At 43.3% G+C, this 16132-nt stretch overlaps 1 protein-coding gene across 3 annotated transcripts in view; it reads left to right on the forward strand.

Moving 5' to 3' along the window:
* Nucleotides 1–16132, forward strand: part of LOC125095839 (aldehyde oxidase 2) — an 81177-nt gene that overhangs the window by 10544 nt on the left and 54501 nt on the right. For all 3 annotated transcript variants that reach the window (XM_047722383.1, XM_047722381.1, XM_047722382.1), the window contains 6 exons: nucleotides 893–982; nucleotides 3407–3487; nucleotides 5267–5411; nucleotides 9988–10080; nucleotides 13948–14099; nucleotides 15842–15935. In XM_047722383.1, coding sequence (XP_047578339.1) covers nucleotides 893–982; nucleotides 3407–3487; nucleotides 5267–5411; nucleotides 9988–10080; nucleotides 13948–14099; nucleotides 15842–15935 — 655 coding nt within the window. The remainder of the gene's footprint in view (nucleotides 1–892; nucleotides 983–3406; nucleotides 3488–5266; nucleotides 5412–9987; nucleotides 10081–13947; nucleotides 14100–15841; nucleotides 15936–16132) is intronic.

Here is a 16132-nt window from a genome sequence, read left to right on the forward strand (position 1 = left end):
AATATAGGATATATAAAACTTTATCAGTGGAATAGGGTAATGATAGTTTCCTTTATGCTTCTTTACATTCTTTATTATTACACCATATATATATATATTTTTTAAAGATTTTATTTATTTATTTGACAGAGAGAGAGAGAGATCACAAGTAGGCAGAGAGGCAGGCAGAGAGAGAGGGGGAAGCAGGCTCCCCGCTGAGCAGAGAGCCCGATGCGGGGCTCCATCCCAGGACCCTGAGATTATGACCTGAGCCTAAGGCAGAGGCTTAACCCACTGAGCCACCCAGGCGCCCCTACACTATATATTTTTGTATATATTATACATCATATTATATACTTCATATAGTCTATATTATCATTTTACCTTGTTTAAGATTTTATTTATTTATTTGACAGAGAGAGAGAGTAGGCAGAGAGACAGGCAGAGAGAGAGGGGGAAGCAAGCTCCCTGCTGAGCAGAGAGCCCAATGTGGAGCTCGATCCAGGACACTGAGACCATGACCTGAGCCAAAGGTAGAGGCTTAACCCACTGAGCCACCCAGGCACCCCTCATTTTGCTTTTTTAATATTTATTTATTTGAGGGGGAGAGAGAGAGAGCAAACTCACACAGAAGGAGAGGGAAAAGCAGACTCCCCGCTGAGCAGGAGCCTGGGATCATGACCTGAGCCAAACACAGACACTTAACTGACTGAGCCACCCAGGCATCCCAGTCATTCTATTTTTTAAATAAAGCAAAAGAAGAGAGATCTTGTGATTAGTCCTGTTCCAACAGAAACTACCAAAAATGACTAAAAGAAGTCTGGAAGTCTCATTTCAATTGGCAAGCCTTTCAAGGCACACACCCATTTACCTATTAAAAAGTTTTTCATCTGAAGGCATTTCGCTGTCCTAGGAGTCAGATGGCTGTCGACAGAAAGGAACAGGAAAATGCTGCTTGGATCCCGGAGGAAATGATGCTTCCTCACTCCACAGGGAAAGTGATGTAAGTCCCTGTCTGTTTTTGTTCTCTCCCTGAGAGTGTTGTTTAATGCTGGCCCAGATTTAAAACTTGGCTTGTAAGTGTTGATGGTCACACTTTGCATTGCTTTCAAATCTCCTAAGCACATGTGCAGATAAAGCACTTTTCATCTGGAACTCGGTAACAGGGTGGTTCAAAGCCAAGCTCTCATTGCCCCTTCTGTCTCTGTCAGGATGAAACAAGGAAACATAAACCACTCAGACAAGAGGAAAAGACCTACCCCAACTATGATGGCCCCCTTGGGTGGGAAAGGGGTTTTGTGCCTCCCCCACGCAGGCAGAGCTGTCCTCTATCACCATGTCCCCTCCTCTGCAGAGAGAGGGCATTGCAACCTTGGGAAGGGAGCCTGTCTGCAGTCACATAAGAGGGCACAATCATCACCACTGAGAAATCTAGCTGGAAACATTGCAGTCTCTGGCTTTGCTCTCTGAGAGACACTAGTTTCCAAAAAAGACCCACTGCCAAGTTCTTAAAGGAATACGGATAAAATAGAGTCTCCTTCCTGTAGACAAGAAAATGCGAGAGAACAGAGCTGCCCTCAGAGGAAAATGAGCCCATCACCCCCTGCCCTATTTCCATCCTGCACACCTACCTTGTTCCCATTCTTGACCTCCCACTGTCACTTCATTTTGGTCTGAAGAAGAAGTGCAGTGAAATAGAGGGTTATTGCCAAAGAAGGCAGCTGCACCCTCCCATGAGCACTTCACAGAAGATCAGTGCGCCTCAGAAGAGGTAATACATTTTAAAGTCTGATCCTCGATTCTGTGGCCTCAGGAAGTCCATCTGGGCAATGATTGGGCTCTGGGGACCACCTGATTCACTTTAACCAAACTTGAAAGAACATATTGAAACTGGAATATGCCCTAGTATTCATTTACAGTAACACAATTATAAAGTGGATCCAATGGTCACTGAGCTGCAGGTTCTTTCTCTATAGGAAAACACACATAGGAAGCCACATTATAATGAGGTTGCTTGGTGAACATGGATGCAGAGTAGTTGGATAACCTTAAGGGTGACACCGCAGAAAAGCCCTTTCTTCCACCAGGATAGACCAGCTGGATGGCAGGCATCCGCCCCATGACTCTCCCTTCTCTTACAGCTATGTTAAGATCTCTATTATTAAGTCCTGGCCTAACACCTGTTTAGGAGAACTTTAATTCCTCAGATCTGATTCATTGTGGGGTTTTTTCCATTGTTTGTTTTCTTTGTTTTTATGTTTTTGTTCTCATACACTATCTTATTCCTAGGTTTTAGAGACATACCACCTTATTGTCCTCAGGTACCGCCTGCATTTCTAAGTCCAGCTACTGCAAAAATGTCGACCTGTAATTCCTCAATCTAGGGTCTTACTAAGAACCTTTATAAAGAGCAGTTGCAAGTTTCCTTTCTGGAACCTGGGAAGACCCCAGAGAAATAGAAAAAGAGGGAGGGTGTTGGAAAAATGTCAACCCATTTCACCTAACTGTCCTAAATTACCCTTCCAAATATATCATGATTTCCATTTACCTTTAGAGAGATTAAGTATCTTTCCTTTGGGAGGGTCAGGGAGCCAAGTCACGGCAGAGCTGAGAATGGACCCAGCTCTGCCCCTGGTAATGGAGTGGTTCAAAGCCAGGCTCTTGATTTTCCCCTTCTGTCTGATGTCTACCCATGCTTTTCTCCACTACACAGACCTCTAGCTCTGCTTCCCATGGTTCTCCCAGTTTGCTGTACCTTTTCAGGAATGTTTTCTGGGAGTAAGTGTTTCCAAAGCTAAAACAGATCTCTTTCAGACAAGATTAGAGTTTGGGTAACTTTCCACTATGCTTTAGTTTTCCAATTGGTAAAAATGAAGATGATAATTTACATTCGTTCTATAATTGTTTTGAGGACTAAACAAATTATTAATACATGTAAAAGCACTTGGAATGTAACACTCCATAAATGTTAGCTATTGTTATTAAAATTAGTGGGGATGGTTTGTGCATAGGCATGTATGTCTAGAGTCATTTTTATTCAAACTTCAGGACTTCTCAGAGCCTTTAACATTTTGAGTCCTAATTTGACAGGTGAAAGGACAATGGCTAGGGCACAGTGGAGACCAGTCCCCCAACTTATTGACCTCTGGTAGTTTCTCATACATTGTCTTGCTGTTTCACAGGGGACTCTGAACTATTTCAGGGAAAGGCCTTTTCCTTAGTATCATATCAGGGGCAAATCAGTATTTCTCTTACAACAAGATTCTTATTTAAAACTTTCAATTGGTTTGAACTATTTCCCATTACTCTCATATTAGGAGAGTAGAAGAATTATGACTATGTTCATTTTGCCCAATTAATGTAAAGAATTATAATGCTGTTTCTGGTTTAGCTGGGCTAACAAGGCCATTTTCTGCCCTTTATAAAGATTTGCACAGAGTTATTTGCAGAAGACGAGTTCCAGCCCTTGGACCCTACCCAGGAGCTCATATTTCCCCCAGAACTCTTGGTAAGAGAAGTTGGGTGCTTTATGTGTTTGTTGAAATGTCAATGGTTATAAACTCAGTTTTATAAAACCACCCTTTCCTTCCTGTGAAGTTTTCAAACTATGGAAATATTTGATCACACCAAGAAGCCTGTCCCCACCCAGATCAGCAAGCCCTCCCTGGCTGATGCCCTGGACACACTCCCTGAACCCTTAAGAGAGGCTCTGTTGAATGGCTTCGTCATTACTCTCCTCATTGTCATCTGCAGTGTGTCCCCATTGACTCTCCTAGTCATCCAGCTTTGCTCAGCTTCTAACCTGGTCTTCCAGCAACGCTAATAGGTTGACCCCAAGGAGCACTTCCAGGGCCCTCCCTAGCCCCACCCTTACCTCTATCAGCATCTCTCTCTCCTCTCTGGCATCCAGTGGTCCCATTCTATAAAATACCTATTTCTGAAGGGGTTCTGATGTGTTTATTTGCTCATTCAGCAAATACCAATCATCCAGCAACATGCCAGTCACTGTTCTAGGTACTAAATATAGAACAAGGACTAAAACTAACACAAAAACCTACTCACAAGGAGTTGTCATCTGGTAGGCGAGACAGGTAATAAGCAAGATAACAGATAAGAGATACGTGTGTTAGCCAGTGAGAAGTGATAAGAAGGAGGAAAAAAAAACTGAGAAGGAGGGTAGAATGCGGGCTAGAGAAGATTTCTCTGAGAAAATAACGTTTGAAAAAAGTTCTACCAGAATCAAGGGAGCAGCCTCCACAGTACGGGGAAAGCAGTCCAGGCGGTACACAGAGCAGGTGCAAAGGGGCCAGTGGTGGGAGAACCGTTGTCCTGACCAAGGGGCAGAGCAGGGTGCAGCCCGGCTGGAGCATAGTGAATGGGGTTGGAAAGCTACTGGTGAACAGACCACAAGGACTTGGGCTGCTGACTTTACCCTGCGAGAAATGAGAAATGATTAGGGAGGTTGGACAGGGGAGGGGTGGGTTCCTATTAATGTTGTGATGGGATCATTCTGGCTGGTGGGGTGGGAATAGCCTGCTGAGGGGCACAGGGAGGAACAGCGAGCCTTGTCAGGGCGCTAATGCCATCCCGAGAGATGGTGGTGTCAGACCAGGCTGTCAGCACGTAGCTGAGAAGAGAATGGATTCTGGAAATATTTTGAAGGAGAGCCAACAAGATTTGCTGCTGGATGTGATATGGGGTATGGGAGAGAGAGAGCGATTGAGGCTGACTCTGGGACTTTGGGCAGCTGGAAAGGACAATGGCCACTGACAAAGAAGGGGAAGACCTTTTGGTCCTTGGGCGATCCTTTTTAGGGGTGTCGGAAAGGATGGGATGTGAGGAGCACAGTTTGGGATATGTTAAATCTGAGATGCATAGTAGACATCTCAGAGGAGACTCCAAGTTCTCATTCAGATCTATGAGTTTGGATTTCAGAGGAAAACTCTAGGCTGACAATGCTAATTTAGGACTATTAGTGTGATTATGATCTTTAAGGCCATGATACTGAATTGTGTTCAACTACTGCATACTGAAGTGTCACTGACAGAGGCCAGCCTATATCATCATTGGCCAGCCAAGAGCTACATATTTTAACAAGTTTTAAGTTAAAGAAGTGAATATCTAATTGTGGAAATACAGGCATTATTCAATGGGTGTAGTGTAATGAGTATCTTTTCGGTCAAGTAGACGCCAGGGCTCCCGCAATCTCTCTAGAGAATGTTCCTCCATCTGGGAACCTGAAAGGCAGGTGTGCCCATGTGCATACACACTTGTCCTTTGTACTTAGAGAATGGCAGAGAAGCCAGAAAAACAAACTCTGACCTTTCGTGGAGAGAGGGTTACCTGGATCTCCCCTGGCACCCTCAAGGATCTCCTGGAGCTGAAAGCCAAACATCCTGAAGCCCCTGTCGTCTCAGGCAACACCTCCCTGGGTGAGTGATTACAGCGCTTCCTGTGCTGCCATTAGAGCCACGCCCAACCTCCTCTCCCCTACTTCACTCTCAGTCTACAAGCACTACATTTCAAGGATAAACCTCATCCTTTATAATAAGAAAATTATAATGTAATAGTGCATTATAGAAATTATTATAAAAATAATTAGATCATTATATCATATAATATGTAATACAGAAGTACACAATATGCTATTTCAGGTCATGAATATATGTGATATATATGATATAATGATCTAATTATTTCTATAATTTTAGATATAAATAACATATAAATTGTATATATTCTAATAATATAAAAGCACAATACAAATATCATATTATAATATAATAAAAGGGTCTCCAAAGTTGGATGTACCTATACCCTGAGAGTATACATCATGGACACCCCTGAGGTGTGGAGAAAAAAATATTAGAGGGTTTTTTTTTAATCATTTCATTTATCTTATCTTTTTAATTTTGTTTTTGTTAAATAATGAGTAGATATAATAGAAGTTTATAAAATATGTATGTTAACGGTGCACACCCAGTTATCACCTACACCCAGTTTAAGAATGAGAACTTTACTAAGAACTTGGAAAGCCCCTGAGCCCTCCAAAACCACACCCCCTTCCCTTCCCTTCCTCTCAGAGCAGTCATTAGTCCGAATGTGGCGATGGTCAGTCACTTTCTTGTTTTTACAATTTTACCACATATATTTGAGTCTTTAAGCCACGTGTCATTTACTTTAGTATATTTTTGAACTTCGCAGAGATAGACTGACACAGTACTACCCTTCTTCAATTTGCTTTGTTTGTTCAACATCCTTGACCTGAAACACACTCCCAGTGGTGCAGGTAACTACTGGGTCCCATTATATGACTGCGTACAGTTTGCTCATCTGTTCTACTGTTGAAGGACATGGAGTGCTTTCCAAGTTTTGGCTATTACAAATATTCCTTTTTTATTATTTTTAATTTTAATGCCAGTCTAGTCAACATGCAGTGTCATATGAGCTCCAGGTGATACGATGTGGCGATTCAGCAGTTCTGTATGTCACTCAGTGCTCACCGTGGTGCATGCGGTCTTCAATCTCCACCACATAGTTCCCATCGCCCACCCTCGTCCCCTCTGGTAACCATCAGTTTGCTCTCTATAGTTAAAAATCTGTTTCTTAGGTTGTCTCTCTCCTTTTTTTTTTTTTTTTGGCCTTTGCTCATTCCACATATGACTGAAATTATATAATATACGTCTTTCTCTGACTGACTTATTTCACTTAGCATCATACCCTCTAGCTCCATCCATGTCATTGCAAATGACAAAATTTCATTCTTTTTTATGGCTGAGTAATATTCCATTGTGTGTATACACCACATCTTCTTTATCCATTCATTTACTGATGGACACCCAGGCTGTTCCCATAATTTGGCTATTGTAGATAATGCTGCAATAACATAAAGGAGCATTTCTCCCTTTGAATTAGTATTTTTGTATTTGGGGGGTAAACACCCAGTAGTTCAATAGGCAGTCCAATATTTAACTTTCTGAAGAACCTCCATTCTGTTTTCCACAGTGGCTGTGCCAGTTTGCATTCCCACCAACAGTGCACAAAAGTTCCTTTTTCTCCACCTCCTCACCAATACCTGTTGTTTCTTGTGGTTTTTATGTTAGCCATTCTGACGGATACAAGGTGATATCTCACTCTAGTTTTAATTTGCATTTCCCCGATGATGAGTGATGTTCAGCATCTTTTTCATGTGTCTGTTGGACATCTGTATGTCTTCTTTGGAGAAATGTCTATTCAAATCTCCTGCCCATTTTTAATTGGATTATTTGGTTCTTGGTTGTTGAGTTGTGTAAGTTTTTTACACATTTTGAAAACTAATGCCTTATTTGATATGTCATTTATAAATTTCTTCTCCCATTCAGTAGGTTGCCTTTTTAGTTTTGTTACTTGTTTCCTTTGTTGTGAAGAAATTTTTTATTTTGATATAGTCCCAATAGTTTATTTTTGCTTTTATTTCCCTTGCCTTGGATGTTACTATGGATGCTGTCAGAGAAATCACTGCCTGTGTTCTCTACTAGGATTTGTATGGTTTCAGACCTCGCAGTTAGGTTTTTAATCCATTTTTAGTTCATTTCTTTGTAAGGTGTAAGAAAGTGGTCCAGTTTCATCCTTTTGCATATTGCTGTCTAGTTTTCCCAATGCCATTTGTTGAAGAAACCATCTTTCTCCCATTATATATTTTTGCCTGCTTTGTCAAAGGTTAATTGGCCAAATAACTGTGGGTTTATTTCTGGGTTTTCCATTCTGTTCCATTGATCTATATGTCTATGTTTATGCCAATGCCATATTGTTTTGATTACTACAGATTTGTAATATAATTTGAAGTCTAGAATTGTGATACCTGTGGTTTTTTCCCTTGTTCAAGATTGCTTTGGGAGGTGTCTCTCGTGGTTCCATATCAACTGTAGGTTTGTTCTAGTTCTCTAAAAAATGCTGTTGGTGGAGCACCTGGGTGGCTCAGTGGGTTAAGCCTCTGCCTTCGGCTCAGGTCATGGTCTCAGAGTCCTGGGATCGAGCCCCACATTGCGCTCTCTGCTCAGCAGGCAGCCTCATCCTGCTCCTCTGCCTACTTGTGATCTCTGTCTGTCAAATAAATAAATAAAATCTTCAAAACAAAAATGCTGTTGGTATTTTGATAAAGATTGCATTAAATCTGTAGATTGCTTTGGGTAGTATAGACATTTTAACAATATTGTTCTTCCAACTCATGAGCATGGAATGTCTTTCCATTTCTTTGTGTCATTTTGAATTTCTTTCAACAGTATTTTAAAGTTTTCAGAATATAGGTCTTTTATCTCTTTGGTTAAGTATATTCCTAAATATTTTCTGATTTTTGGTACAATGGTAAATGGGATTGTTTTTTTACTTTCACTTTCTGCTGCTGCATTATTAGTGTATAGGAATGCAATGGATTTCTATACGTTGATTTTGTATCCTGCAATTTTACTGAATTCATTTATCAGTTCTACATTGTTCTTGTCATTTTTGGAGGAGTCTTTAGGATTTTCTATATATAGTATCATGACATCTGCAAACAGTGAAAGTTTTACTTCTTTACCAATTTGGGTGGTTCTTTTTCCTATTTGTTGTCTAATTGTTGTGTCTAGGACTTATAGTACTATGTTTAAGTACTAGTCCTTAGACATCTTTTGTCTTATTCCTGACGTTAGGGATAAAGCTCTCTGTTTTTCCCCACTCAGTATGTTGTTAGCTGTAGGGTTTTATTATATTGAGGTATGTTCCTTCTAAGCCTACTTTGTTGAGGGTTTTTATTATGAGTGGATGTTGTACCTTGTAAGTGTCTTTTCTGCATATATTGCAATGGTTTTTATCCTTTCTCTTCCTGATGTGATCCATGGAGCTGATTGATTTGTGGATATTGAACCACTCTTGCGTCCCAGGAGTAAGTCCTACTTGACGGTGGTGAATGATTTTTTTTTTAATGTACTGTTAAATTCAGTTTGCTAGAATTTTGTTGAGGATTTTTGCATTCATGTTCATCAGATCTATTGGCCTGTAGTTTTCGTTTTTAGTCATGTCTTTCTCTGGTTTTGGTAGCAGAGTGATACTGGCCTCACAGAATGAATTTGGAAGTTTTCTTTTCTATTTTTAGAATAGTTTGAGAAGAATAAGTGTTATCTCTTCTTTAAATGTTTGGTATAGGGTCGCCTGGGTGGATCAGTCTGTTAAAAGTTTGCCTTTGGCTCAGGTCATGTTTCCAGAGTTCTGGGATTGAGCTCTACTTCGAGCTCCCTGCTCAGCCAGGGGCCTGCTTCTCCCTCTCTCTCTGCTGCTCCCCCTGCTTAAGCTCTCCCGCTCTCTTTCTCTGCCAAATAAATAAATAAACTCTTCAAAAAAAAAAAAGGGGGGGGGCGCCTGGGTGGCTCAGTGGGTTAAGCCGCTGCCTTTGGCTCAGGTCATGATCTCAGGGTCCTGGGATCAAGCCCCGCATCGGGCTCTCTGCTCAGCAGGGAGCCTGCTTCCTCCTCTCTCTCTACCTGCCTCTCTGCCTGCTTGTGATCTCTCTCTGTCAAATAAATAAATAAAATCTTAAAAAAAAAAAAGTAAATGTTTGGTGGAATTCACCTGTGTAGCTCTCTGGTCCTAGACTTTTATTTGTTGGAAATTTTTTGATTACTGCTTCAAATTGCTAGTAATTGGTCAGTTCAAATTTTCTATTTCTTCCTGCTTCAGTTTCAGTAGGTTGTATGTTTCTTATTATGAATATTCTTATATATGTCTCCTGGTTCCAATGTGTAAGACCTTTCTAAGAACCTCCCATCCGTTATTTTATATATATAAAAAATAAGTAAATACTTGTACTGGAAGAGCATCCTTATAAGTTTACTTTGCAGGGTATATAGCCACTGCTTTTATATCTGTATACATTTATTCTCAATTTTTAAAAAATTAGTATCTGAATATTTTTATGAGAAACTTTCCATGCCCAAAAAAAAGGGCATTTTCTGTTTCCTAAATCTCTCTAAAATACATATATTTACTTTTCAGGACCTGCAATGAAATCTCAAGGACATTTTCACCCAATTCTCCTCTCTCCTGCTAGGATTCCTGAGCTCAGTGTGGTATCCAAAACAAGTGATGGTGAGTTCCTGGTATTCTTAGGAAAACCCTGGTGAACCATTGCCTGCCCAAAGCTTACACTTGCCAAGGAGCTTGGAACCTACTTACACCTTAGTTTTGTCTGACCTATTTGCAACTCTTCATCATTTCTTTCATGTGATATAATATCCCTGCCATAAAACCTTATTATCAAAAGCTTTGCACAGAATATGAAGTATTCAGATGATATCATTCAAGACCTTATAGTCACCTGCAGGATTCTTGCCTATAAAGTGCCATGGTGACCTAAAGACAATAAATTTGCAGTGTAATTTTGATGGGAAGACAGCAAGGGACTAGTGCTATCCATCGGTTGATAGTCAATTTCTAGGAGGGAGGATGTTTGCAAGGAGAAAGTAGAAGAAATATTGTCTGGCACTCGAATGCTACTTATTTCATGCGGACAACGGCAAGAGGTAAAATGAGACAAAGACCTGCCCAGGCAAACACCCCAGTCACTTACAACATTCTTAAGGGCCCACTACGTGCAAATGCTACTACATGAGGCAAGGCGGGTACTCACAAAGTAGACAGAAAACCTGCAAGACTTTGCACAGCAAACCCTTTGACAAAAGGAACCTTATTTTACTCCTTTCCTCACCCCCCAGAGCTCCTAGCATGTGAGCTCATGCATATAGTACGATACATGCATATAAGTGCTCGCTTCAATGACTGACGAATGAATTAATGGGAAAAAAATAAATGAATGAGTAGGTCAGGAACCTGAATTTGGGATGCAGTGGTATTGATGACTTTATTAACTTAGGCAGCAAGGAGGTAGACTGAACAGAAAGCTAAGACTGACTTGTAGGCCATTGTGTACTTGTGGGCGTCTGTAGGAGGAAGGGGAGGGGACCCCCCTTGCCTGTATCACTGCCATTCAGGGTCCTACCTTCCTGGCTCCTGATTGTCATCAGCCAAACTCAGGCCGCCCAGCAGACCAGCAAGTGTGCCTCTCCACGGCATCACCTACCCATTTGCAAGGGAAGGGACCCGTCCTCATTCCGCCCCACACTGCAGCTTTACAGGTCCAGCCTCCGGACAACTCCCATAGCACATCCGCATCTCCCTGGGAAAATGAAAGGAATGTGCTTTGACTTGGGGAAATCTTGGTGAGAGCAGGAGGAGAAGAGGGGGTCAGAACGGGTGGATGGGGAGCAGAGGTAACCAGGATAGGCAGGAAGTTAAGGCAGGAGAAACCTTCCTTTATCTTCACCCCAGCTATCATTTAGCCCAGTCCTCGGACTTCTCTAGCTCCCCAACCCTGTCCTCAAAAAAAAAAAATCTTGAACAGAATAAATAAATGAAAATAAGATGCTCTGTTCAGAGGAGAGGGGAGACTTTTCACCATCCCCCTGTCACTGAGCCCCCTTATGTCTGTGCCTGAGAGGACCTTCAGAACACAATTCAGATTCCTCGGGGTTACCCAAATCCCTCATTCTTAGGAATTCTTCATGAGGGAGCCAAGTTGCAAAAGGAGAGTAGACTTGCCTTAGTTCCCCCAAATTGGCCGGTGGCCAGGACACCAAGCCACACATCTCCCATTTACAATTGAGAACTCTTTTCCTCACTTGATGAGCTTTTCCCCATCTCCCAGGCCCACTCCGTGGCCTGCCCAGTTGGTTGTTGGAATGGACTGTTCAGTTTGGATCTGCAAACAAAGTAGAGCCAGATTCTGACATCTGAGGAAGCCAATATGCCTTCCTCAGGCCCTCTTAAAATTAAAGTGTGAGTACCCTCTAGTGGCAGAATGTTCCTCCAAGAACTTTTCCCAAGGTTCCCAAATTTTTCCTAAGGTCCAGAAGAATGCCAACATTGGTGGGGGAGAGGTACATTGGAGCCAAATTGTGTGTTCCCCCCCATCCCAGAACCCCCCCCCCGCCACGGGAAATAAATTTCTGTGAAGGCTTATGTTTATGTAAATTGTGCATGCTGATCCAAACCACATACATGTCTGACTCGGTGTACAGGTTTTCCTCTCAAAATCTTTAATACAATAAGTGCTCCAGAAAGTCCGTACCTCTTCATCCCGTAGACCCCTGCACTCTGAAAAACATGAAGTTAGAACAAAACCCACATTCTGAGAATAAACAAAATCGGAGCTCTTTCCAATTCTATTGAAATACAGGCTAGGTTTTTTGACCAAAGATGGAATAAAACATGAATAGAAATACAGTAAACAGAGTTTTCTCAGTATAGCCATGTCAAGCCTAGCACGAAGTAACCAAAATAGAGCAGAGTAGATAGCCAGCCTTTCACTCCCTCCCAGGGCTGCACTGCGCTGTTTTACCTGTGTCGAATACGAGATGGTCATGCTGGTCTGTACAATGCTTCTGACCTTAAAATAATAATAATGCCATCACCACTGACAACAACAGCATCTTTTTATTTCTGACTTCTTCCCTACTGATAAGGCTCTGGGTCTATAGGGTAGGAGGGAATGCATGGCAGGAAACAAGTTTGGACTTCCCAGTGCTCTGGAGAGAAAAGTATGGATTTTTGCAGAATTAAAGACCAAGCTCCAATGGACCCTGTGGTAATAGAAAGTGAAGATCCATCGCTGAGAGGTCTGGGGTGGACTTCCACGTTGCGGAGTGCCTTTCATGAAACACTGAGCAGCAACAGGATGCGGGCTCTAGGTTGAGACATTCCAGGGGGAGGGAGAAGTTGAGTTCTTTAAGGCAAGATCTGCTTCCTATAAGGATAATAAGGAACAGATAGTGGTTTCCCTGATCACTTAGGTTAGCTGTGATGACTGAAACTGCAGGTGTGTAATGTGTTGGGTGGGTGTGTTGGCAGGGATGGGAGAGGTATTGTGCCAACTACACTTTTAATATTGATAAAAGATAAAGCTATGTGGGAGGGTAAAACCGTCTCTTCAAAGGTTAATCCACAAGAGAAAAATCAAAGCCTAGCCTGCGACCTGCTGAAAACAGACTAACTAAAGTTAGAATCCAGCCCTGGAAGTGATGTCAAATCAGACTGTATGTGTGAGCCGTTCATCTCACAAACCCAGGGAAGTCAAGGAGTCATTTTAAAAGGCTGGAGAAGTGATCTCCTGATGGTTTGGGTGACTTCTTCACTTTCAAAGACTGATCTGAACCTGTGTCTTCCCTGTTGTAGGGAAAACCCGAGCAGGTATAGTGGCGTGCCGATACGAACAAGCATGCCGGCAACACCTTTCAATCGTTACTCACTTCCTCATCTAGGAGCAAATAGCATCGCCCCAGTCTTCTTGGATGCTCTCCCATCGCTCCCACTTCCCGGCCACTCCCTGGGGACCCCCAACAACACCCAACATAATATCTGGGGATGCCCCTCCGGGAGCTGCGTTCATTCAGATTGGCCGTGCCCTCGTGGAACTGCTTGTCAGGGATGTTGAGTAGCAGCACTGCCCGCAGGGGTGCAAATCCGCGACAAAGCATTATTGGTTATAGAGTGATCTAAGTGACTGAAAGTCCCTTGTCATTACTTTAATGCCATCAGATTTCTTCCCCTTAGTCACAAACAGCTTTGCATTGTTTCACTGTGCTCAGGATGGGGAAAGTCCTGGTAGGGTCTGTCACCTGCTAGTCATTACTGCCATTCCTTCTTTCTTGCCTGTTTCCTTATATTTGTCTAAAGAAGAGCACAGACCAGCCCAGGGGTTCCTCCTAGCTGCACAGCACTACCTGGGGAGCTGTTGAAAAAACCCTGTGTCCAGAAATTCTGACTGAATTGATCTGGGAGTGAGGTATCTGTGCTATTGTAGGTTCCCAGTGATTCTCTGTGCAGCCGGTGAAGAGAGCCAACGCGCCGGCGCCACGCTGGCTCCACCCACGTCACCTGTAAAAACAACTTGCTTCCTAGGACTGACGATAGGTGCTGGCTGCAGTCTGGCCCAAGTGAAAGACATCTTGGCTGAGCGAGTTTCCGAGCTTCCAGAGGAGAAAACTCAGACATACCGAGCCCTCCTGAAGCAGCTGAAGACTCTGGCAGGCCAGCAGATCCGGAATATGGCAGTATGTTCTGGGGGCCACTCATCACACACACTGCACCTATTTCTTTTTTTTTTTTTTAAGATTTTATTTATTTATTTCACAAACAGAGATAGGCAGAGAGGCAGGCAGAGAAGCGGGGAAAGCAGTCTCCCTGCTGAGCAGAGAGCCCGATGCGGGGCTCGATCCCAGGAAACTCTGGGATCATGACCTGAGCCAAAGGCAGAGGCTTTAACCCACTGAGCCACCCAGGCGCCCCTGCACCTATTTCTTAATCTCAGCTGCAGTGTTGAAATAAGCACTGGTAAAATCAGTATGCAAAAAGGTCTCAGCAGACTGAAACGACAGGCACAATAAACAAACACTTAAAATTTAACAAACATTTAAAAAATATATTTAAAAGAGGATTCTAAGTCAAATTCACTATAATAGCCAAATAGCAATGCAAGTGGGGAAAGGAGGTCATAATTTTGCTAATTTCATAAGACTATCAAAGAACCTAATTTAGTTTAAGGTTGCATTAACAGAAGTATTATACCTAAAATAAGGAGGGTAGCCTTCTCTACTCCATACTGTTCAGACCATAGCTGGAGAATAATGCTCAGATCTGAGAGTCACACTTTAAAGTCTGGCTGTTTCTGACCTCAGAAGAAACAGAAGAGACATGGGTTTTCAAGATAGGCGTGTTCCCAAATGGTATGTGAGAAATCCTTGGGATATGGGGAACCAAGGAAGGACATATTTCCTTTGAAAAAGCTCTTCCAGGGATTCCTCCTGCCAAGAACTCTGAGTAACACCTTGCAGCCTGATGAGGGGATGATGTCAGGAGAGTGCAGGGCTGGAAACCACATCAGAAAGAGGAATGGTGGGGACTGGGACATCCAGAGGGATGGCGAGCACTGCCTTCAAATATATACAGACTCATGAGGATAGATGTGATTTACTTCATATAGCCACAGAGGGTAGAAGTATGCCTGATCGGGAAAATCCAGGGAGGTAAATTCAGCTCAATGGAAACAAGAACTTGAACTTCAAGCTGTTCCTTGAGGAATGGGGTTCCCTGTCCTCATGGTTGGCCCAGCGCAGACTGCAGCCACCCAAGGTGGTCACAGGAGGCACCATCACTGTGTGGGGAGGAGAGTATTAAGTTGAATGGCCAGTCATTTCTCTCCCAAGTTCTGAAATGCTATAGACTCAGCCAGATCCCAGAAGAGGAAAAGGGCCACTCTCCCTCATTGCTGTGGGAGCCCAGGGCCCCAGCACAGCCACGGGGGGGTCTGGCCTTGACAGAGGCAGTGTTAGATGCGGGACAGCAGCTCTGTAGCCGGTATCCCAGCCACCTGTGCTGTAGCCAAGGCTGAACAGGGGGTGGTTCCCAATGGGCCACTTGGCTTTGAATCCCAGTCCTGCCCCTTCCTAGATGGGAGACGGGGCTCAACTTTCATAACTCCTCTGTGCCCCCGTGTCTTCATCTGAAAAATGGGGATAATGGCACCAATTTCACTGAACTGTTGAGAGAAGTGAGTGAGTGTGTGTGAAGAGATAGAACAGACGGAATGCTCTGTGGGTGATAGTTACCGTCCGCTCCTTTCCCGATCCAAAAAAGTGGGCAGGAGCGGCCCCCCAGACGGTCGGAAAGGAGTCCCTCTGCCAACAAGACCAAGACTCCTTGGGACACTTTCACTGTGAGAGGAACTTAAGCAGGTGCTTGTGGGGCATAGGATCTGAGGGATAGAAAGACCAAGGCTCTAACTATCTCTTCTTAGTCCTTAGGGGGACACATTATAAGTCGGCACTGCTATTCGGATCTGAATCCAGTTTTGGCTGTGGGCAATGCTACCCTCAATGTGATATCAGAAGGTAAGCTAGCCCAGAACTTTCTGAACTGTGCCTAGGATTTTCTGTCTTTTTAGGGAACAGCTATAAGTGAAAGCCCTGGTTTCTGGTTCTTGATCCAGCACGGGGAACTCGGGCTCCAGAGGAAGGCACAGGGAGGCCAGGGAGTGGCTGGTGCCTCCTGCTGGCTCCACATGCACACCCACGCCATACCGGCCCCA

This window comes from Lutra lutra, chromosome 3 (assembly GCF_902655055.1).
Source record: "Lutra lutra chromosome 3, mLutLut1.2, whole genome shotgun sequence".
NCBI classification, from domain to species: Eukaryota; Metazoa; Chordata; class Mammalia; order Carnivora; family Mustelidae; genus Lutra; species Lutra lutra.